The sequence below is a fragment of the Pleurodeles waltl genome, chromosome 10 (genome assembly GCF_031143425.1).
Source record: "Pleurodeles waltl isolate 20211129_DDA chromosome 10, aPleWal1.hap1.20221129, whole genome shotgun sequence".
NCBI classification, from domain to species: Eukaryota; Metazoa; Chordata; class Amphibia; order Caudata; family Salamandridae; genus Pleurodeles; species Pleurodeles waltl.
In genome coordinates this window covers 571,961,314-571,985,871 of record NC_090449.1, presented here as the reverse complement: position 1 = coordinate 571,985,871, position 24,558 = coordinate 571,961,314, and the positions used below count along the sequence as shown (strand labels likewise).

The following is a 24,558-nucleotide window of genomic DNA, read 5'->3' as shown; positions in this document are numbered from 1 at the left end:
CAGGCCCTGGCACCTCTAGTGCACATTACTAGGGACTTACTAGTAATTCAAATATGCCAATCATGGATGAACCACTTACGTATAATTTAAACAGGAGCACTTGCACTTTAGCACTGGTTAGCAGTGGTAAAGTGCCCAGAGTAACAAAAACAGCAAAATCAGAGTCCAGCACACATCAACAACCTGGGGAACAGAGGCAAAAAGTTAAGGGAGACCACGCCAAGGATGAAAAGTCTAACACGTGTCCCCCCCAGCTAAAAGTGGGGAGCAACTACCCAACCTCATGGGAGTTCTCATCACTAAGGCGGAAGAACCTGGACAGACCATCAGCATTGGCGTGTTCTGTACCGGGTCGATGTTCCACCGTAAAGTCCATCCCCTGTAGGGAAATGGACCACCTCAACAGTTTTGGGTTCTCACCCCTCATCTGCATTAACCATCTGAGGGGTCTGTGGTCGGTCTGAACTCGGAAGTGAGTCCCAAACAAGTAGGGTCTTAGCTTCTTCAGTGCCCAGACCACAGCAAACGCTTCACGTTCTATGGCACTCCACCTACGTTCCCTGGGTAGTAACCTCCTGCTAATGAAGGCTACGGGTTGATCTAGGCCCTCTTCATTCAGCTGTGAGAGTACTGCTCCAATACCATGCTCTGAGGCGTCTGTCTGTACAACAAACTCCGTGGAGTAGTCAGGTGCCTTCAGCACCGGTGCTGTGCACATGGCAGCCTTCAGGGCATCAAAAGCGTTCTGGCAAGCCTCTGTCCAGATCACTTTCTTGGGTTGCTTCTTAGAAGTCAACTCAGTTAAGGGGGTAACAATGGTACCATATCCCTTAACGAACCTCCGATAGTATCCTGTGAGACCTAAAAAGGCTCTCACTTCAGTCTGGGTCTTGGGAGGCTCCCAAGCCAGAATCGTGTCAATCTTAGGCTGTAGGGGTGCCACCTGGCCACTCCCCACCTGGTGTCCTAAGTACACAACAGAACCCTGCCCTATTTGGCACTTGCTCGCCTTAATAGTGAGGCCTGCCTTCTGCAGGGCCTCTAACACTCTCCAGAGGTGTTGCAGGTGTTCCTCCCATGTGGAACTAAACACAGCAATGTCATCCAGGTAGGCGGCACTGAACTCATCCAGTCCTGCCAACACCTGGTTGACCAACCTCTGAAAGGTGGCAGGGGCATTCTTCATCCCAAAGGGCATCACATTGAAGTGGAAGTGCCCATCGGGGGTAGAGAATGCTGACCTCTCCTTTGCCCCTTCAGTTAAGGCAATCTGCCAGTACCCAGATGTTAAATCAAACGTACTGAGGTACTTGGCAGCTCCTAACCGATCAATGAGCTCATCAGCTCGGGGGATGGGGTGTGCGTCAGTCTTGCTGACCGCATTGAGACCCCGGTAGTCCACACAGAACCTAAGTTCTGGGGTGGCACCAGGAGCAGTAGCCTTTGGGACCAAGACCACTGGGCTGGCCCAAGGACTGCTGGAGTGCTCAATAACCCTTAGGGCTAACATTTTGGAGACTTCCTCCTTAATGCAAGCCCTCACCCTGTCAGTCACCCTGTAAACCTTATGTTTAACAGGTGTACTGTCCCCAGTGTCCACATCATGTGTGCACAGGTGTGTGACTCCTGGGATCAGGGAAAACAGTGAGGCGAACTGTCCCAGCACGTGGCGACAGTCCCTCTGCTGTTCCTCAGTCAGGGAGGGGGAGAGGATCACTCCCTCCACAGACCCATCTTTCTCTCCTGCAGACAGGAGGTCAGGAAGAGGCTCACTCTCTTCCTCCACCCCGTCATCTGTCGCTAGGAGCATGGATAGCTCAGTTCGCTCAAAGTGGGGTTTGAGGCGGTTGACATGTAGGACCCTCAAGGGGTTCCTGGGGGATTGCAAGTCTACCAGATAGGTGACCTCGCTCTTTCTTTCCACCACCTCAAAAGGCCCAGTCCACTTATCTTGGAGAGCCCTAGGCTCTACTGGTGCCATGACCCACACTTTTTGTCCAGGCTGAAACTCAACCAGAGTGGCATTCTGGTCGTACCACCGTTTCATGTCCTCCTGGCTTGCTTCCAGGTTCTCCTGAGCGAGACGCCTGAAGCGGGCAGTCTGGTTTCTTAGTGCCAGCATGTAGCTAAATACATCCTGGGGTGGTTTACTAGGAGCTTTCTCCAAAGCCTCCTTCACCAGACTGAGCGGTCCCCTCACAGGGTGGCCATAGATGAGCTCAAAGGGGCTAAAGCCAAGTCCCTTTTGAGGCACCTCCCTGTAAGCGAACAGAAGGCATGGCAAGAGGACGTCCCACTTACGCCTCAAGGGCTCTGACAGGCCCTGAATCATGCCTTTCAAGGTGCGGTTGAATCTCTCAACCAGACCATTACTTTGGGGGTGGTAAGGGGTGGTGAACTTGTAGGTTACCCCACACACCTTCCACAGAGACTTCATATAAGTGGATATGAAGTTTGTACCCCTATCAGATACTACCTCCTTGGGGAACCCCATGCGGGTAAAAACCCCCATCAAGGCACGTCCCACCACGGGGGCGGTGACCGTCCTTAGAGGAATAGCTTCTGGGTACCGTGTGGCATGGTCCACCAAGACCAGGATGAACCTGTTGCCCAGGGCTGTCTTGGGATCCAGAGGCCCCACAATGTCAATTCCTACCCTTTCAAAGGGAGTACTGACTACCGGTAAAGGTTGGAGGGGAGCTTTGCATTTCCCCCCACTCTTGCCACTTGCCTGACAAGTCTGACAAGATCTACAATAAGCAGCTGACTGCTTGTTCATCAAGGGCCAGTAAAAGTGGGAGACAAGCCTCTTATAGGTCTTGTCCTGCCCTAGATGTCCTGCCAAAGGCACATCATGAGCCAAACCCAGTAGGAAGGTCCTGAAGCCCTGGGGTACCACCAGCATACGAGCTGACCCCGGCTCAGGAACCTTAGGCTCACTATACAGGAGGCCATCCTCCCAATAAATCAGGTGAGTACCTGGCGCTCCGCCAGCCGCCTGGGCTGCAGCCTGCTGCCGCAGTCCCTCAAGAGTAGGGCATTCCTTCTGCGCTGTGCAGAATACTTCCCTGGGGGGTCCCCCTTCCTGCTGCCACTGCGACAGCTCAGGGACCTCCCCCAGTTCAGCCACCTGTTCCCCTGTAGGTTCCGGGGCATCACCCTCAGGCTCTGCTTCCTCCCGGACCGTGGGAACTTCTGGGGCGGGTTTCCCGCGCCTCCTGCCTTTCCTCTTCTTGGCGGTCCCCTGGGCCACTGTTTCAGGCTCCAGGGGCTCTTGACTACCCTGATTGGCTGCCATAGACCGGGTGGATACGCATACCCACCCAGGCAGACCCAACATCTCCAAGTGAGACCTGTGTTCCACCTCCTTCCAAGGGGAATCCTCCAGGTCGTTGCCTAGCAAACAATCAACAGGCATGGTTGGACTCACAGCTACTTTCCAGGAACCTGAGACCCCCCCCCATTCAAAGGGAACCTGCGCCACTCTGCAGAGGCGCTCAGAGTTGTCTACTGCAACTACTTGGTGAAGTACCCGGGGATCAATCTGCTCTTCAGACACCAGGTGACTCCTCACTGTAGTCACACTGGCTCCTGTGTCTCTCAGAGCCTCTACCCTCTGTCCATTGATGGTCACCCATTGCCTGTACTTCTTAGTGTTATCAGGCACTAGGTTTCTCTGGACCATCTCACTGTCCCCTAGTGAGACAAGGGTCATTTCTGCTGGTTCCCACCCACCTGAAACCAACTCCTCCCCAAGCGCTACACTGGCCAAACCCTGGGACGGTGCACCAGTGGGTGCCGGTGTACTTTTGGGGCATTTGGGGTCCCCCCTCACATGACCCACCTGGTCACATGAATAGCACTTACGTAGGGGACCACCTGCCATTGGCTTCCCTTTGGAGAACCATGGCCTCTTTTCACTGGGGGGTTGGGAATCCTTACCCTGGGAATCAGTTTGGGGCCCTTTAGAGAACTCATCCTGTTTGCCCTTACCCCCCCCCTTTCTTCTGAGAGGGACCCTGCCCACCCTTGGCGTGGTCTCCCCCATACCTCTTTTGGACCCTGGTGCTCTCCCAGCGGTCCGCTTCCTGTGCAAGCTTCCTGGGGTCAGTCAGCTTGCTGTCAATGAGGTGCTGGCGCAGCTCTGGAAAACATAAACTGTACAAGTGCTCCCAAGCAATTAAATTGTAAAGCCCCTCATACGTGTTTACCTTACTGCCCTTCACCCAACCATCCAGTGACCTGCAACAAGAATCAACACATTCCAACCATGTTTGGGATTCCTTTCTCTTGTAGGATCTAAACTTCTCCTTGTACTGCTCAGGGGTGAGACCATACCTGGTAAGTAAGGCCTCCTTCATGGCAGGGTAGGTGAGACTCTGAGCATCCCCTAAGGCCGTCAGTGTGTCCCTCCCCTCTGCCTCAAAATGCTTCCACAGGGCTGCCCCCCAATGAGCTTCAGGGACCAGGTTCATGTGGAGAGCTGACTCATAACCCTTGAACCACAAGTAGATATCATCCTCCCTCTTATAATCCCTCACAAGGTCTTTTGGGATGTGTACCCTTCTCTCAGGCTGCACTGTAGAATTGCTGCCACCATCCCTACTGGACTGACTCCTCTGATCAATCTCTTTTAAACTGAGCTCATGAGCCATGTTTATCTTCCTTTCCTCAAGGGCCAGCTTCCTCTGTTCCATCTCTAGACTGAGCTTTGTCAGCTCCAACTGGTACTCCCTCTCTGCCTGTCTGTCCTGTAACTCTCCAGGTGTCAGACTCTTGGAGGACACACTGCTACCTGCCCTGGAGATTCTCCCCTGAGACATAGCAGGCCCACCCACTACATCAGTGTGAGTGACTTGCAACTCCTCTTCCCCCTCTGGCTCCTCATCTGTGTGCCTCTCAGCTGCTTTGGCTGTCACCCAGGCCCTCAGCGCCTTTTGCAGCTCATCCTTCCTGGATGAGCTCTCAATGGGACAGCCAACATTCCTACAAAACTGCTTCAACTGAGCCACCTTGTAGCTCTCCAATTTCTCCAAATCAAAAGCGGTTTCAGCTAGGGCATCTCCAGACTGAGACATGATGAGAGGTTAAAAAAATATGCACAGTTCCAAAAACAGAAAAGCAAGTTCTCAAATGAAGTTTCAGCAAAGTCAATCCCGGGATCAGTGAAAAAAGGAAACTGAATGCAGAGAAAAACAGTCCAAGTAAAAAAAACAAAAATCACAAGACTAGTAGTATGTGGTCACGTAGTGGTCTGAGATCAAAACAGTAGTGTACACTTAATTACTGTATGTCAAGTACAAATACAAGTCCAAATCCCGACCGCTGGTCACCAATGTTAGAAATGGGGTCTTTGGTTGACAGTCAGGTTACCCCCTGTTCAAGCAAGGACCCTCACTCTAGTTAGGATAAGAGAGAATCATCCTCAGCTAACCCCTGCTTACCCCCTTGGTAGCTTGGCAGAGCAGTAGGCTTAACCTCAGAGTGCTGGGCGTAAAGTATTTGTACCAACACACACAGTAACTTAATGAAAACACTACAAAATGACACAACACCAGTTTAGAAAAATAGGAAATATTTATCTAGACAAAACAAGACCAAAACGACAAAAATCCAACATACACAAGTCAAGTTATGATTTTTTAAAGGTTTAAAATAAAAAGAGTCTTTAGGTAGTTGTAACAACACACTAGCGCTGCTAGCGTGTAAATGTACCTGGTTTGCGTCAAAAATAACCCCGCACGGGCGGTGTGCGTCGAAAGTAACCCTGCACGGCTGTGTGCGTCGAAAACAACTCGGCACGGCGGTGCTCGTTGAAAAAGCCAGCCACACGACGATCCGAAAGTCCCGCGGCGCAGGGTGCGATCTCTCAGCCTCCGTCAGCGATGCTGCGCGTCGTTTCTCCTGCTCCGGGCGTCGGTTTTTCGGTCGCGTTTCCTGCGGCGTCGTTTCTCAGCTGCGGAACCGGCGTCGCGTCGTTTTCTCAGCCGCGATCGGATTCGCGTCGATCTTTTCTCCGCACGGTGCTCGGTGCGTGTATTTTTGTCCTTAGGCTGCCAGCCTCTCCTTTCAGGGTCCCAGGAACTGGAAGGCACCACAGAGCAGAGTAGGGGTCTCTCCAGAGACTCCAGGTGCTGGCAGGAAGAAGTCTTTGCTATCCCTGAGACTTCAACAACAGGAGGCAAGCTCTACATCAAGCCCTTGGAGATTTCTTCTTCAAGATGGAAGGCACACAAAGTCCAGTCTTTGCCCTCTTACTCTGGCAGAAGCAGCACTGCAGGAAAGCTCCACAAAGCACAGTCACAGGCAGGGCAGCACTTGTTCCTCAGCGATCAGCTCTTCTCCAGGCAGAGGTTCCCCTTGATTCCAGAAGTGTTTCTAAAGTTTGTAAGTTTGGGTGCCCTTCTTATACCCATTTTAGTCTTTGAAGTCACCTTTCTTCAAAGGGGACTCACACCCTCTTGTGAAATCCTGCCTTGCCCAGGCAAGGCCTCAGACACACACCAGGGGGTTGGAGACAGCATTGTCAGAGGCAGGCACAGTCCTTTCAGATGAGAGTGACCACTCCACCCCTCCCTCCTAGCAGAGATGGCTAATCAGGAAATGCAGATCACACCCCAGCTCCCTTTGTGTCACTGTCTGGTGTGAGGTGAAAAACAACCCAACTGTCAAACTGACCCAGACAGGGAATCCACAAACAAGGCAGAGTCACAGAATGGTTTAAGCAAGAAAAATGCTCACTTTCTAAAAGTGGCATTTCCAAACTCACAATCTTAAAATCAACTTTCCTAAAAGATGTATTTTTAAATTGTGAGTTCAGGGATCCCAAACTCCACATGTCCATCTACTCTCTAGGGGAATCTACACTTTAATCATATTTAAAGGTAGCCCCCATATTATCCTATGAGAGAGACAGACCTTGCAACAGTGAAAACGAAATTGGTAGTATTTCACTGTTAGGACATATAAACCACATTACTATATGTCCTACCTTATCCATACACTGCACCCTGCCCTTGGGGCTACCTAGGGCCTACCTTAGGGGTGCCTTACATGTAAGAAAAGGGAAGGTTTAGGCCTGGCAAGTGGGTACACTTGCCAAGTCGAATTTACAGTGTAAAAATACACATACAGACACTGCAGTGGCAGGTCTGAGACATGATTACAGAACTACTTATGTGGGTGGCACAACCAGTGCTGCAGGCCCACTAGTAGTATTTGATTTACAGGCCCTGGCACCTCTAGTGCACATTACTAGGGACTTACTAGTAATTCAAATATGCCAATCATGGATGAACCACTTACGTATAATTTAAACAGGAGCACTTGCACTTTAGCACTGGTTAGCAGTGGTAAAGTGCCCAGAGTAACAAAAACAGCAAAATCAGAGTCCAGCACACATCAACAACCTGGGGAACAGAGGCAAAAAGTTAAGGGAGACCACGCCAAGGATGAAAAGTCTAACACTCCTCTACAAAGTCTATATGATAACCTTACACCTGCTCTAGAACCCGAGGATTCACTGTTCTCCAAGTCCAGTTGTTGAAAAATTGAGGACGTCTGCCACCCAATTTTAATGGGATAACAATAGGGTCTAATCTTACCTGATCCCTGGGAACCGTGGTCTCCATATTTTCCTCTGCTTCTTGATTTCTGCTTTTGGGGATAGAAACTCCCTGTTTGATAAGAGGTCTGATACTGACTCAGCCTAAAACCCAGGGAAAACAAGGCACTTGTGATGCCCTGATCACGGTCGGGGAACCGACCTCTTGTTCGGCCGCCCCTCCAAAAACTTGTGTCAAAGACCTTCTTGATGTTTCATTGAGATTTTTCCAAAGAACTAAATTCCCATACATATTCAGACATTTTTTATAAAGTTGTCTCCAAACAGCAAACCATTTGTAGCCTGTTGGGTTTCTTTAGTAGCTAATTCCACCAACTTCGGGTCAATCTTCAACAAAATACTTTTTCTTCTCTCCCCTGATACAGCTGTATTCACATTTCCAAAGCAAACAAACTGCTGTTTCAATCCATTCTCTCAATTCCTCAACATCCAGTGTTTTCTTTGCAATGTATGCATCCTCAGCCATATAATTTTTTTTAGTCAAAGGCCCTGTCAGATCCAGCAACCTGCCCTGACACATTGTTACATCCTTATCTAGTCCCTTTCTTGGGTCTTGTCCCCTTTTGCCTATAAATGCTAAAATATCAGCATCAAGACCTAGCGCCATTGTCACCTTACTAGACAAATGAGGCCTTGGACATTCTGACCTCACTCGTACCATATGTATCGCCGGGGACCATTCAGGAAAAAGTGGATGCTTCAAAAGCATATGATCAAACATAAAGTCTCCTAACCGCTCTGTTAGAGACTGAGGGGTTATTCCAACTTTGGAGGAGGTGTTAAACCGTCCCAAAAGTGACGGTAAAGTGACGGATATACCACCAGCCGTATTACGAGTTCCATAGGATATAATGGACTCGTAATACGGCTGGTGGTAAATCCGTCACTTTTCTGTCACTTTTGGGACGGATTAACACCTCCTCCAAAGTTGGAATAACCCCCTTAGTTTCCACACTTTTCATGCCTTCCAAAGGCTCTGATCTCAAAATATTTCTCCTGTTCTCTTCATATGAATCGAATTCAGAAGAGCAACTCAACTCCACTTCTCGCTGCCAGAAGCCTCATCACAAAGAACAGTAGAATGTCTATGGATCTTTCTAGGCTTCTTAAATACCTTCTATGGACCATTCCATTGGTCACCATGTGTGTCTTCGACACAACCATGTTTTGTGTGTTCACAAAAAACAACCTCTGCTCCAGCAGATTTTATTATCTTTGCCTTTGTCAGATCCACTTCAAGATGTTTTTTCTTCCTACTTTCTTTACCACCTTTCTTTTCTAATGGCCCTTCACCAGCTGACCCTTCTGCCTGTAACATATCTTCTATCCTTCTCTCCATCTTATTATTCAAACCTGCTGAGAATGTTTTCTTAATAAATATTTTATTCTTTCCTCCAAAGAGATCTCCATACCCTCCAGAGTGTTAGGCTCTGACATAATCAAACCACTCACCTTACCTTACTAAAATATCAAAATTTATCCTCCCTGACTATCTATCACAGGCAAAAATCCTTAATCATCACAATCCAATATGTTTAAACCACCTCTCCAAATATGTCCAGTATCACACCAAATTAACTAACATAAGCGCTGCCTCAGCTGATGATTCCAAGAATCAACTGTAAAAACAGCTCATTTCTCACCAATCTCTCAAACTACATTTACAGTACAATAATATTAGTATCTCCGAACTTTCTAAAATGGCCGCCCGTGCGTAACGTCTTGAGTGAGGCGGGTGTGCCCAAACACCAAAGTGCTTCTTCACTGTCCACTACATTTACAATTGAAATCAACAAGTCCTAATGGGTGATGTTCCATTAGAGTCAACCTTGACTCGATATTGCCGCCAATCATGCCCAAAAAACTCGGCATCACCAACCATGCGTCCGTACGTCAAGCCTGCTGCTTGCAAATCAGCACATCGGCCCATGCGGCCTGCACCTACAGGCTCTTGTGACTCCCAAGCGCTGGAGCCTCAGCACGCTCGAGCTTCTGCATGCTCGAGCCTCACTGTGCTGCACCCTCAGCATGAGAGACTCCCAACGGACTGCCCAACTGAACCACTAACGATAAAGCTTTAACCTTCTACCACTCCTTCGTTGAAATATCTGCCGTATTTGTCTTTAAACACAAATAAGTGAACATAACAAAACCTGGTTAAGAAAGTAAATCATTATGCTCATACTCTCGAAAAGCACATTCAGCCACAAAATCTCATACACTAAAAAGTTTTCGAGCTTTCGCGTCAAGAATTTTCAGTTCTATTAAAGACACGGAGGTGAGGATTATGATTCTCCTTCTGTGGTTTAATAGAATCAGCAGCTAATCAGAGAAGATGTTGTTAAAGGAACACATATCCCAACATTCAAAGTATGCACGTCACAACCATAGAGTATGCAGTATATAAACACAAGAGGCAAACGATCTTCCTCTTTCTTTGCGAATACCTCAACCAACAAGAGTCAATAAGGAAAGTCTACAAATGAACTATCCAAACCAGGAAAAGTCTGAAAAGGTCCAAATGTTCATAAAGGGATGGCATACAGCCAAAGAAATCCACCAGATGCTAGTACTAGCGTTATTTCTGGTTGAACCCTAGGAAAAAAGAAATATAACCAGTTATAGAACACGGCAAGAAATATAATGTCAGCAATCATGCTTAAAATGACATATTAACTGGGTGGGTTATACAATAAGACAATAAATATAGATCAAGATACTTAACTCGTAAAATTATGTCTTATTGCTGCAATCAGGGAGGGATAATCCTCGCTTCACTGTCCTTAGTAGAATCAAAAATTATTTTTATTCTATGTCAGGACCGGAGGCTCAGATTATGCTAGTTCAAAGCTGATTTACCACCACAGATGCAATATCCAATATGGGCTTGTAATAAAAGGCCTTAAATGTCGACTCCGAGGACCAGTCTGCTGCTCTCATAATATCCTCCAATCTCACGCCCAAATTAAAGGATTTTGAGGCCACAGCCCCGCAAACTGAATGTGCCCCAAAAATGGAGACATCAATTCCTGGTTCAGAAAGGATCCATCTAATCCATCTGGCCAAAGTAGCCGATGAGACTGGATTGAAAGGTTTCTGAAGAGCAATTAAAGTTGTCCCCCAGGGTCTCTCCTGAACTCATCCGTAGCTGCCTCATAAGCTTTTAAGCACTGAACTACACACAACTTAGAATTGTGAGGAAAAGCTGGGTAGGATACTGAAGAAGTGCCCGTTTTAGTGCGTCTGGATATAGAAAAAGAAACTCCATTAGGAGAAAAAATCCTTCCTGCCAGGTCCAGTGCTCTAACATCTGACACTCTTTTGCAGGAGATGAGACACAAGAGCAGGGTAAGTTTAGCAGAAAGTTGCTTACGTGACAGGAACCTATTATATGGCCAGGAGGAAAGAAAGGAAAGCACCACATTAACGTCCCAAAGAGATGAGTAACGAGGCGGGGGGGGTTTAGAAAGGCGGATGACTCATCAACTTGCAAACCACAAAGTGTTCACCCACTGGCTTACATGAGACTGGAATATGCCTGACCGATATAGAAGACCTATAATTATTTACAGATCTGTAGGCCAAACCAGAAGCTGCTAACGATGCTAGAAAATTAACTACGAGATTGACATCAGCACTAAAGGGATCTGAATCCCGTTCCGCACACCAGTGAACCCATCGCTTCCAAGCGGAGGCATAACGTTGATGTGTGCTGGAAGACCAGGCCTGATGAATGTAGTTTGAAGCCTGTTCAGAAATGCCTGGCAGGAGCCATTGTTGCCGGAAACTTTCCACGCCACCAGCTGCAATTTGCCTGTCACAATTAAAGGATGAGGATTCCCAAGAGGGTCCAGCAATAGATTGTACTGCAGAGGGAACAGAAGGGGATAGTTGCACAACAACTCCAGAGATAGAGGGAACCAGGCTTGAGCTCTCCAAAGAGGGGTACTAGAGCAATCTCTGGTGGCGAACCTGAGTCAAGACTCAAGGAACCATGCTGAACGGGGGAAAGGCATATCCCCGATGAAGGGACCAGTCCGGAAGGAAGGCATCCATGGCCACCGCTTCCGGATCTGGTCTCCAACTGAAGAAGAGGGGGAGTTGGCGATTCAGTCTCGAGGCGAACAGATCTATCGAGAAAGGACCCAGCTCTTGTTCAGATAATAAAACACTTCTGGGAGGAGCTTCCAATCGCTGCCATCCCGAAGGAATCTGGAATTCCAGTCTGCTACTGCATTGTTTACCCCTGGCAGGTATTCCGCAATTACTGAGATGCGATGTTGAAGGCAAAATTTCCAGAACTCCTTGGCAATCCGAGCCAGAGTCTGAGATTTCATACCACCCAGTTTGTTCAGATACCTGACCGCGGAGATGTTCCCCATTCTCAAAAGAATGCAACAATCCGATCTCAGGGGTGATAGGCTTCGGATCGCAAAGGAACCGGGCAGAAGTTCCAGGCAATTGATGTGGAGGTGAAGTTCCTCCTCCGATCACCGACCTCCCATGGTCAGAGACCCGCAATGAGCTCCCCAGCCCCATCTGCTGGCATCTGATTCCAGAATCACATCTGGGGAATTGCTGAATATCGCTTGACCGTTCTAGGCCTCCATATGATCTAGCCACCATGCTATTTCCGATCGGGCCTCTGCTTAGAGAGGTACCTTGTCCAAGTAAGACAGCCCCTTCTGCAGATGAGATATCTTGAAACGCTGAAGGGCTCTGTAGTGAAGAGGACCCGGGAAGATAGCCTGAATCGAGAAAGACAAAAGCCCCACCATCCGGGCTAAGCTCCTCAAGGACACCCTCTGTTTGGACAAGAGAAGGTGCAATTCCTTCTTTATATTGCGAACCTTCTGAGGGGGAAGAATCAATTGGGCCTTCACCGAGTCTATCCGGAAACCCAAAAAATCTATCTGTTGGGACGGAAGGAGAAAAGATTTGGGTTGGTTGATCAAGAAACCCAGGCTCTGAAGAAGGAGGATTGTCCACGCCAAGTGATTTTGCAGGACTAAGGGGTCTTTAGCCATAATGATCAAGTTGTCGAGGTAAACGATCAGACGCACCCCACGGGCGAGAAGAGACTCTACCACCGGTCTCATCACCTTGGTAAAGCACCAAGGAGCTGAAGAAAGCCCAAAAGGAAGGACCTGGAACTCGAAACATTGGCCTAGCCAAATAAATTGAAGAAAGCGGCGATGAGGGGGAAATATTGGAATGCTTAGATACGCATCTTTTAAATCCAGGCGTACCAGCCAACCTCCTTCTTGAAGGATATCTCTTAGAAGATGAATTCCCTCCATTTTGAAATGCCTGTAGACTATCCAAGCATTGAATTCTTTGAGATTGAGAGCTAAACTTGATCCCCCGCCTTTCTTGTCTACCAGAAAGATGAGGCTGATAAAGCCCTTTGGATGGGGAACCGATTGGCAGATAGCTCCTTTTTGCAGGAGAGCCTGCACCTCTAGACTTATGACCTCTTGATCGTGACAGAAAAAATGGGGAAGGGGTTAAGGGACTGTTGGTGAGGGGATTAATAAAATTCCAACTTGAAACCTGGAATGGTCTCTAACACCCATGGGTCTCTGGTCAATTTTCGCCATTCTATAAGACATGTCTGAACTCTGCCCCCAAGAATTCCCTCTGAAAAGGGAATGAGTCTCACCTGAATTGGGGGAGTCTTGGGGGGGCACATTGTTGTCCTTTGTAGTAATTCTTCCGGTAACAAGCTCTACCTCCGCGGGGTGCGAGGGGTAGAAAGTAGAGTCCGCTTGCTGGTCTCTGTTATACCCGCGTCCGCCGACAAAGGATTCACGTCTAGGGCCTTGATAATAGTGGCGGCCTGACGAGCGACCCCGCAAACGTCCGTCCCTTCAAAAAAGAGTTTCTCTGAAGACTTTCTTTAAGAATAACTGGGCTTTGTCCATCGAATTGAAGGTAGCTGCGAATTTAGAGAGGTCTTTAATGAAAGGGGCTCCAAAGAGGAGGCCCTGGGCCACCTGACCCGCTTCTGAAGTAGCGAGTTAGTTCAGCTGGGGATCAATGCGCATCAAAATAGAGTGCCTTCTCTCGGTAGAGATTGCCACGTTGACGTGGCAAATGGCTCTCTGAGCCCAACCCACTAGGACATCTGGGTCGATCGGAGCATTAGATTCCTTAGCCAAATATGCCAATTCAAAGATTTTAGCGAGGGGTCCAGAGAGATCAAGTAGCTTATCTTGGCAGGACCTCCAAGCACGGTCAAGGCCCTTCTTCGGATCCTTGGCCCATTTTTTCATAAATGTGACCATTGTGGGGTCGATATCAGGGGTGTCAGTGACCTTAATGTCTAGGTCTGGTCTAGGGCATTCTGCTCGTAGTCTGGCCCCACATCCTTGTCAAATCCTGCCCTGTTGTGTTCCTGAATGTAAGATGCTACATCCGGGGGAGGAGTCCAGCTCGAAGAGCGAGGATGGACAATGACTTCAGGGTTAAAGGTCAATACGCGAGGGGCCTTAGGTGCTGGACTCTTAGACTTATCTGACTTTTTCAGTTTGCTTGGGCCGGGACAGTCGCTGGGATCCGCCTCCGAGTCAGAATATGAAGAATGCTTGGAGGAAGAATAGTCTGAAGACTGGTCTGTCTCTTGGGCTTCATGCTGTTGACAAGAGCTATGTCCATGCCCTTTCTGAATGGAAGCAGACAGCTGGTCAAAGATTTCTGAATGTGCCCATTTTTTGACTTTCGATTTACCCTTAGAGGTAGAGGGTTGACTCGCTTGGGCTTCTTCAGAAGGAGTAATGGATGGAAGCCAGCCCTTATGACGTGCAAAACTCTCAAAATGATGAGTGAGGGGGCTAAAAGCTTTTGCTAATGCCTTATTCACGGAGAGCTGCACACTATTATCTAGGTCACCAACAAGATTCTCTTCTAAGGATGGGGAGTCACCCTCAAAATATTCATCCTCCTCATATGAATAAGAGTGAGCCATAATCACTGAAAAGTCCAAAGGACTGTAAATTCTATGGTAGCCAAAGGCTACAGTCAGGGGGAGTGCAAAACTCCTGCAGGCTAAAGTGCACAAATATAGAACATGGAGGGAGCAGCCTGCAGCACTGTAGGCAAAGCCTATGCTTATTTTACAACCCTGAGCCAATAAAAGAGATCTCAGGGCATAAGGGAGCCAAATAGAATATAAGAGCTGGAGCACTTGAATTGAGCCTGTGAACAATGCAGTCAGGAGGGGAAACTGGGAAAAAATCCCAAGCGCGCAAACGTTCCAACCGATTATACCGCCTTTATCTCTTTGGGAAAAAAAACGGGCAGTAAAAAAAAGATGAACGATTGTGTGACAGCTCCAGTTCCCGAGTGACTGTAATTTAACTAAGGGCGATGCCTCGTAGATTGCTCCCGCTCCGCAATACGTGCAGAAAAGAAAAGCAAGCGCAGTGAATGCGAGCGCTAGAAAGTTGACAATCGTCAATTAAGATAAACAAATAGCACTTAACTGGCTGCAGAAGCAGCAAAAAAAGGGGTTTGCCTCTTGTGTTTATATACTGCATACTATATGGTTGTGACGTGTATACTTTGAATGTTGGAATATGTTTTCTTTTAATAACATCTTCTCTGATTGGCTGCTGATTCTATTAAAGCATAGAAAGAGAAGCATATTCTGAGTCTCCGGTCCTGACATAGGTTACATTTTTATTATGCTGGAAGTTTGAGATTCTATTACTGAATACATTTCTTTTTGTGAAAATATTTAATTTACAACCACTCAAGTAGCTTTACACACATCACCGAATAAAGTGTTCTGAATGAACGAATATATACTTATCTGAATGAGCAGCAGCAAAAAAGAAGGAAGATGGCAGAGGTTTCTGGCCTTTTATTAAGATGGAACTTTTGTTAGGGTTCCATGTTGTTTAAAGGGGCTGCTGTGAGTAGTGGCAATAAAGAAGATTGCAATAATGTTAGATACTGGTCTTGCTATAAAGTGTAAGTCACTCTTTATCGACTACTCATGTTTATCTATGGTTCTGAGTAAATCAAAACAATCCCTAGTGAGGTTGATTGTTTCTTGTATTGTTCTTTGTTACCAGTTCGGGAACAGACTTTTGACAGGAAAGCGTATGGATGATTTAAGGAGGGGAAAGGCAGATGTGGCAGCTTGGGTGAGAAACACTCCACTGAACGAAATATGTAATCCACTACTTGGCAATCCATTCATACCGTATCTAAACACTATTTTTTAGATTCAAATTCCTCATCAGGCACTGTAGTTGGGCAAGCTATTTTAAAGAATACTTTTATCTAGAAGTATCAGCTGCAAGCTCATTAGATGTTTTCTGGAGCCAGTCTCTTCTGGATACCGCCTGTGAATGGCTTGGTACTCTATTTATAAATAGGAATATAGATCCTACGATGCAGAAAGAAATATTACTTGTATTCCAGGTTCTGCATCATAGGCATCAACTTTGATGTCATAAATGTCCCAATGGCCTGTCCTTTCTACATTTCATCAGTGGTAGAACTCTCAGTAATATGGCTCCCCTATAAGCCTTTCAAAAAGCGCTGCCTCAGTAGAAGCTACTGGCAGTACAGAGTGTTCTGTTATAGAACAATTTTCAGTCTACTTTACTGTCCTATCAGGTTGTATTTTTCTTCATTTTCTTCAGATTTTCAGTGGTTTTCCTGAACAACAACTTTAGAATTTAGCTGCACTGTTGCTCTGGGTAATATTTTTCACTTAATCAGACATTCGACCCTTCAGCCTCATATACACCTGGTGGGGTTGGCTCTGCATTTTGCATGGCATATGGATAATTAGAAGTTTTCAAACATATGTGATGAGTGCCCTGGAAACTCCCTCCACAGGCTGCAAATATTGTAACCAGTATGGCTTCAGTGAAGATGGATTCATTTCAAAGCATGGATAAGTACCAGTGGGTTGATTAAGTGGAAAGTGTGGTAAAACCATTGTTACACAAACAATCGTGTGGAGCCACATTTGCATTCTTTCTAGTGGCCCTGGTGAAAATTAAGATTAAAGAATGCATAGCAAAGGAGAAGAATGCTAAGAAATAGAAAAAGAGAAGAATTTTGAAATGGGGAAAAGAGGAATGGTGAAGTACAATGAAACTACAAGAAAAAGCAAAGAGAACCATTTGCAAAATAAACTTTTAAAGGGATGATAAAAATATAAAATTCCTGAAAGTTGATTGATGCAAGTAAGAAAACAATTGTAATTAATTGTTTATTATTGTAGTTTGTGTTTTTATAGTTAAAACTGAATCTGAATAATACATCTGTATTATAGATTGAAATATATATAACATGATATTGTGAAGAGAGTGGTAAAGATTGTTTTAAGTCTTACTATCATATCTGTTGACTATCTTTGTAGGTTCTAGTTAGTGAAGTAGGTGAAGATGTGAACATTCAGCAGTTGTTGACCTCTACTGGAAGCTGGCGCGGTCGGGCTCAGCATATTCTTGGTCTACAAAGCAGGGTGAGTATGAAGGTAAAATGTTAGACACATAATCTTATCCTCTGACATTTATTTCAAATTGATGTAGCAAAATGCTATGCATCCTTTCTGTGGCGAGGGAAGACATGTTAAATCAGGAAGTTACTAATATAAAAACTTTTTTGTAGCGTCATTGGGTTGGTCTGTGCACCCAATTTAAAGCGTACTTTCAAATGTTGGTTGTTTCCTATGCTTCCTCTTTTCCTGTAGAAGGTTCAGCTCACTTATGTTTGTTGAATACTTTTCTTGATGTTTGAATAGTTTCAGTGGTTTGATTTGTGCAACAACCATTTTATACTTTTCTACATGCCACTCTTATTTATCAGCTAAAGATATCTAGTTGCAGATTCCTTACCTTAGAATTTCCCGCAGGAATCAGTCTGGATCTGGAGATTTTTCTCGAGCAGTACCCCAGCGTGCCATTAGGTGGTGTCGATTGGCTCTGTGTCCTCCCCGTCGGATATGACATTGCGGGCCCCATATAGGCACCACCCTAGCGCCCTGATGTCTGTTCTTTTCTTTCCACGCCAGCCAGCGCTGATCCCTCAGTCATTTTTTGACCGGGCTTTTTCAACTTTTTGTCAACGTTTTTTTGAGTTCCTAACTCCAGGAGCGTCAAGGATGTCATCAAGGAAGGCCGGGTTAAAGCCCTGCGGATCCTGTCATCGGACGATGTCCGTGACAGGTCAGTACGTCATGTGCCTTTGGTGTTTGGAGCACAACCACGACCCAAAGTCAGGCTCAGAGTGTCAGGCCATGCATCCAATATCTTTGAGGAAATAATCTCTGAAACTGATGGCAGCCAGATGCTTGACTCTGCAAGTGGGATGATTGGGTAAGTCGTCGTTCAAGGCCTCCTTCTGCAGAGCCAGCGTCTTGGCGGACCCTGCACCTCCCTGAGTTTCAGGGTGTCAGAGTTCTATGAGGCCATGCATCTCATTTTTGGGCAGTCCGACACCGCTGGCGTGCCTTTGGGCACTGTGAAATTGGAAGGAGCACCTTCAAGTTCCTCACCGGCAACTTCAGCTTCGAAGGACTCCCATAGATCCAGGATTGGATCATGGACGGTGTCGGTCGTACCACCTCAACCTTCTCCGTACTGTCCCCATCCTCATTGCTGACTCCGATTCGGAGCCAGATGGGCATCGTATGACGCCGCCAAGAGCCTTGCCTAAATGTCAGATCCTGAGCCCCTTTCTTATTGGCTAGGTTATGGTGAAGTATGGGAGGAGTCACACGGACCCTTTAGAATACCAGCTCCAAGATCCTGTGGACTGGCGTGTAGAGTTGGGTGAAGGCAGTGGACAGGATACTTCTTCATATACAGGCATGCTTTCTCCCCTTACTGTGGCTACACAGGAGAAAGCTTCCTATTCTCTGGTGGTGCAAAGAGCAGCTAAGTTCCTGGACCTTGAGCTGCCTTTGGTGGCAATCAGGACTAACCTCCAAACCTCTGCTCCCGTTTAATGAAGCCCTAACAGATGTCCTACTGGATACCTGGTCCAAACCCAGCACAGGGGCTCCTCTTAACAGCACAGTTGCCTGCAGCCATTGCCCTGCTCCAGGCGACCCAAGTTTCCTTAAGCGACACCCCACCCCTGAGAGCTTGGTTATCCAAGGCTCCATCTCCCAAGGAGCGTTCCCTTCCACACCCTCTGACAGGGAATCCAAGGGGCTGGAAGAAGATGTTTTCGTCTGCCAGCTTGGCATTGAGGTCTGTGAACACTGCATGCCTTTTGGGCCTGTATTCTCTCACACTGTGGTATACGGTTGCGCAGGTGTTGCCATAGGTCCCAGAGGAGGCCAAGGCTGTACTTTCTCAATCAGTTGCTGATGGGAGAGACGCAGCAAAGTTTACAATCTGATGTGGACTGAACTGATCTCTGGACATGGCGGTTTCATTCACAGTGGCCCTTAGGCGCCACGCCTGGTTGAGGATGTCTGGCTTTTCGGGGGATTTCCAAGCCAATCTTTTGCACATGCCCTTTGATGGCACCCGTCTCTTCGGAGAGAAGGCAGACTCGTCGCTCGAGCGATTCAAGGATTATCGTGCTACAGCCAGGTCCTTGGGCTTTGTGGCCCGCCCCACTCCCCCCTCAGTCTGCTTTTCACCACTTTTGTGGCTACAGAAGAGGCACCCGTCCATGTTCGTTCCCGTCCAGCCCCCGCACCACGCATGCTGCCCAGCTTCAGGGTGTCCGGGGACGTGGGATCCAGCGGTCTGGCCAGTCCACCTCCATGTCACCCTAGCTGCCTCCAAACCTTCCTAGTCTGTCTCTTCCCCCCAGGGACCATTCAAAGTCGAAGGCCATCACCTGCTCCGCTGACAATCCATCACGTCAGACAGGTGGTTTTTGCAGACACTCTAAAGGGGCTAATCTCTCCCCTTCGAGACTACCCCTCCGCCAATGCCACCATCCTATGATCGGATGACATAGGATCACTTGGCACTTCTCAGAGAGGAAGATACGGCTCTTGTGGCCAAGGGAGACATAGAGAGGGTTCCTGTGCCAGAAGTTCGTTGTGGTTGCTATTCCCGCTATTTCCTGGTACCCACAAATGATAAGGGCCTCCACCCTATCCTAGACCTTTGGCCCCTCAATCTCTTCCTCAGGAAGGAGAAGTTCAAAATGCTCCCTCAGGTTCTATCTCCCCTGGCCCCATGAGACTGTATGGTAGCATTGGACTTGAATGACGCTTATTTCCATATTCCCGTCCTGCCTGTCCACAGACGTTACTTGCAGTTCATGGTGGGCCACCAGCTCTTTCAGTTCACCGTGCTCCCCTTTGGCCTTACCAGTGCCCCTTGGGTGTTCACCAGGGTGATGGAGGTGGTCACAGCTCATCTGCGCGGATCAGGACTTTCAGTCTTACCCTATCTCCATGACTGGCTGGTGAAGGTGGGCTTGCCCCAGTCTATCGTCTCCCACCTCCAAACTATGGCCGACCTCCTGCATTCGCTGGGGTTCACTATAAACGTGCTTAAGTCGCACCTGACTCCCTCTCAGATGCTACCTTTCATAGGGGTTGTTCTGGACACAGTGCAGTTTTGGGCTTATCCCCCCCGAGTGGTGAGTTGAGGATATTCAGGCTATGATACCGATGTTTCAGCCTCTATCCTGGGCCTAATGGCCTCTTGCATTCTGCTAGTGACACCTGCCAGATGGCATATGGGGGCTCTGCAGTGGCACCTGAAGTTTCCAGTGGGCGCAGCATCAAGGGAATCTCTCAGACATGCAAGATCGGCAGTGGTGGCTTACGAATCACCACTGCAGATCTTCCCCTTCCCCAACCAGATCTGACCGTAGTGACAGATTCATCACTCCTGGGATGGGGCAACCATCTGGGAGAGGTGAAGATTAGAGGCATCTGGACTCCGGCGGAGTTCGGACTCTACATCAACCTGTTTGAGCTCTGTGTGATCCGGCTAGCACTAAAAGCATTTCTTCCCTCAATCAAGGGGAAGGTTGTGCAGATGTTCACAGACAACACCACAGCCGAGTGGTACTGCAACAAGCAGAGTGGTGTGGGGCCGTGGACCCTTTGTCAGGAGGCTCTGCGTCTTTGGACGTGGCTGGAACAACAGGGCATTTTCCTGGTGGTTCAACATCTGTCGGGCTCTCTGAGCGCATTCTGCTAGTGACACCTGCCTGATGGCATATGGGGGCTCTGCAGTGGCACCTGAAGTTTCCAGTGGGCGCAGCATCAAGGGAATCTCTCAGACATGCAAGATCGGCAGTGGTGGCTTACGAATCACCACTGCAGATCTTTCCCTTCCCCAACCAGATCTCTGTCTACATCCGGAAATGGCGCTGGGTCTCTTTCAGCAGTAGAGAGAGCCTTGGTCAGATCTGTTTGCCTCTGCAGAGAACGTCCAATGTCAGCAGTATTGTGCGTTGGTGTTTCCAAGGCGGCAATCCCCCAGCAACGTTTTTCGTCTCGAGTGGAACTCAGGCCTTCTGTACCCCTATCTGCCCGTACCACTTCTGCCCAGAGTTCTCAAGGGCCCAGAGTTCTGAAGAATATCAAGAACAACCAGGTCCAAGTAATCCTTGTGGCTCCGGACTGGGCCCGAATAGTCTGGTATCCCGAGCGACTGAGCATGGCCATCGATCCTCCAATCAGACTGCCCCTTTGGGAGGATGTTCTGTCACAGCACCAGGGGAGGGTTCTCTACCCGAACCTATCCGGTCTCTGCCTTCTTGCATGGAGATTGAACGGCGACAGTTGACAACTTTTGACCTTCTGCCCGTAGTCTGTAAAGTAATCTTGGCAGCCAGGCGTCCCTCCACCAAAACGCTGTATGCCTGTCATTGAAAAACAAATTGGCATGGTACACAGACAAGGCTGTTGACCCACTTTTTGCCCCTCTCGCTTTGATTCTGTTGTTTATACTTTATTTGGCCCAGCATACCTCTGCTATGGACACTCTCTAAGGTTATTTGTCTGAAATTGCATCTTTTTTGAGGGGCCTGATCAACCTTCTTTGTTTAAGTCCCCTATTGTAAATAGGTTGCTTAAAGGTCCATTCATTATGCCCCAATGGGACCTGAATTTGTTTTTGACTTTTCTGATGTGCGCTCCTTTCAAGCCTCTCCACAATTGTCCTCTCAGGCTTCTCACTTTAAAAACTGCCTTCCTTGTGGCCATTACTTCCGCCAGAAGGGTAAGTGAGCTGCAAACATTGCCATCAAAGCCGCCCTATCTTGACAAAGTGGTGCTTCACGCGAGAGCCTCCTTTCTGCCAAAGTGGTTACGCCCTTTCATGTAGGCCAATCCATCACATTGACAACTTTTTATGCACCCATGCATCCTTCTAAGGAAGAGGAGGGACTCCTTGGCTGGGCCACAAAGAGCAGTGGCATTCTACCTTGGTCAAACTAAAGAGTTCTGGGTGGATGATCAACTCTTTGTGGGTTATGTGGCTGCAAAGAGATGTTGGGCAGTGTAGACGGGAAACTTTTCCAGATGGGCTTAGTCTGCATCAAGATGTGCTACGCTCTGGCTAAGAAGCAACCCCCTGAGGGTTTGTGTGCTCATTCTACCAGAGCTCAAGCTGCGACCACTGCGTTAGCACGTGGAGCTCTAGTCCTTGACATCTGTCAGGTGGCAATGTGGGCATCTCTGGGCATGTTTACTAAACGCTACTCCCTGGACAGTCAGGTCCATAGGGACGGGCACTTTGACCATTCGGTCCTGCAGGACTTTCTAGTATAATCTTAGTTCGCAGACCCACCTCCGGGAATGGTATTGCTTGGGTATCTGTTCTAAGATAAGGAATCTGCAACAAGATGTCTCTATCAGAGGGACAAATTAGTTTGCTTCAGTAACACCTTGTCTGGTAGAGACAATATCTAGTTGCAGATTCCTTACTGACCCACCCATCCACCCTGCTCTGCGAACTGATATCTAGGGACAGGGACTCCCTTTCAGGGCCCTAATTGTGATGCACCTGTGGTCAGTGTTCTTCATAACTTTGCGCTTCTGGCGTGAAATGTCATGAAAAGGAACTGATGCCAGCGCGCTGGGATAGCACCTAAATAGAACCCACAATGTCATATCTGGCACGGATGACACCGTCAACGGATGCGAAGCTGATCGACACTACCTAAGGGCGAGCAGGAGTACTGCGCAAGAAAAATCTCCAGATCCAGACTGACGCTTGGGGGAAATTCTAAGTTAAGGAATCTGCCACTAGATATTGTCTCTGTCAGATAAGGTGTTACCGAAGGTAAATAACTTGTCCCTTCAGTCTTCTTCTCATTACTGTTGATATCTTTTTTTCTCAGTCACTGCTTCCCCCAGAGAGGGATGTCCTCAGTGCTAGCAAATCTGTAAAAATATTTTTATTCTCCATCCTAAAATAAACTAAAGTAATTTGAACCGACAGACAGTAGAGCTGTGTAAAGCTAAAACAAATCTACTATCACTTTAAGGCACCTACAGTGCCCGACTGCCCTAAATTTCAGTGCATTCACTGTTGAAAGACACTAGATTTTCCCGCTTTGTAAAAGGATACCAGGACACTAGGCTCTGCTATTGTTTATCTTTTGTGTGCACTATTCTGCAAGGTTTGTGCCATTTACTTTCTCCCAACTATTAGCTAAAAGCGTTTGCTTCTCTTTTTGCCTCACCAGTTGTGTCCACATCAAGGGAATCACCTTTAATGTTAAGAACTTTAACGTTGAGTGCTACACCTTCTAGGGCTTCAGTGTAGAGACATACATTGAGATACATACAGATTGTCATCAACAGAAGTGAGTAACTCACTGAGTAGGCATACACATTATTTCTGTTGTACCCTAGAGACAAACGTTTGTAGAGAAAAGGTACATTCCAACAAGAGATGAAATGCAAAGGTAACTTCAACAGGAGATAACAAAGTGCTCAGTCAAAAGAAATTGATTAAGAGGAAGGCACATCCCATATAGATGCCATGCAAGAGGTTGTAATCCATAGCAAGATTGATTGTGAACTCCCAAGAAAGATGGATCTTTTACAAAAGAATCATACTTCTCCAGTCATGAGTAATTGCAAGATAGCTATAGCAATTCTAAAGCCTTCTGCTTCCACAGTCTTTCCAGCAAACTACAGTAACACTTTTCAGGGTGTGTTTGTTATGGTGCAAAAAAGTTGAACATTCATTTTTCAGCATTACAAGCAAGATCGTTAGGCATTTCAGAGACTCTTTAGCACCATGTCGATTTTAAGCTTCTTTTGGCATTGGATTCTGGTGTATTAAAACTTACTGTAAAATTTCCTCACTCCTACAACTAAGATGTCTGCTGCTTCTCAGCTGTTAAGGTAAAACACAGTACAGTTGCAGGAGCCTTTACTTAAGAATAGCTACATTAGCATACTTTAAGGATCTACAGTTGAGGTGGCACTCAAATCCCAGAGTGATATCTCTTCTCCGGCATGGTGATGGGTGGTAAAGTGTTCAAAGGTCAGAGGCCCTGGCACATCACAGCATCACCCTTTGGGGTTGATGGATAGCAGAGAAAATTGTTTTCAGCAAGGGGTTCTTACTTGGACATTTTGTAATATGGGGATGAGGGGTCCTCTTGCCCTCTGGGGTGACTGGGGAGATACAAGAGAAGAGCAGCTGGATAGGTATTGGATGTGTCCCAACCTACCATCATGTTCCATTCATAAAGGAACTATTACTATTCAAGGTTGTGGTCAGCATTTTCCACATTTGCTTTCTTGCCACAAGCTATGGCTGCAACATAAATACAGCACAAGCGTGGCAGAGTACCATCTGGCTAAAGAATGTGTTGGTGGGATCATACCCTATGTGTATGTTTTGCCTGGCCTTCTCTTACCTATATGTAATTTAATTTTTTTGCCCTCGTTTTCGTTTCCTCAAAATTAATTTTTTTCGCTGATCCTTTGTTGCTTTGAACTAATTTGTTACATCATTAGTTCA

General features: G+C 47.3%; 1 protein-coding gene across 2 annotated transcripts in view; it reads left to right on the top strand.

Annotated features, from left to right (window-relative positions):
- CCDC13 (coiled-coil domain containing 13) overlaps positions 1–24,558 on the top strand; it is a 527,643-nt gene that overhangs the window by 182,608 nt on the left and 320,477 nt on the right. For both annotated transcript variants that reach the window (XM_069211020.1, XM_069211021.1), the window contains exon 7: positions 17,007–17,111. In XM_069211020.1, the coding sequence (XP_069067121.1) occupies positions 17,007–17,111 (105 nt within the window). The remainder of the gene's footprint in view (positions 1–17,006; positions 17,112–24,558) is intronic.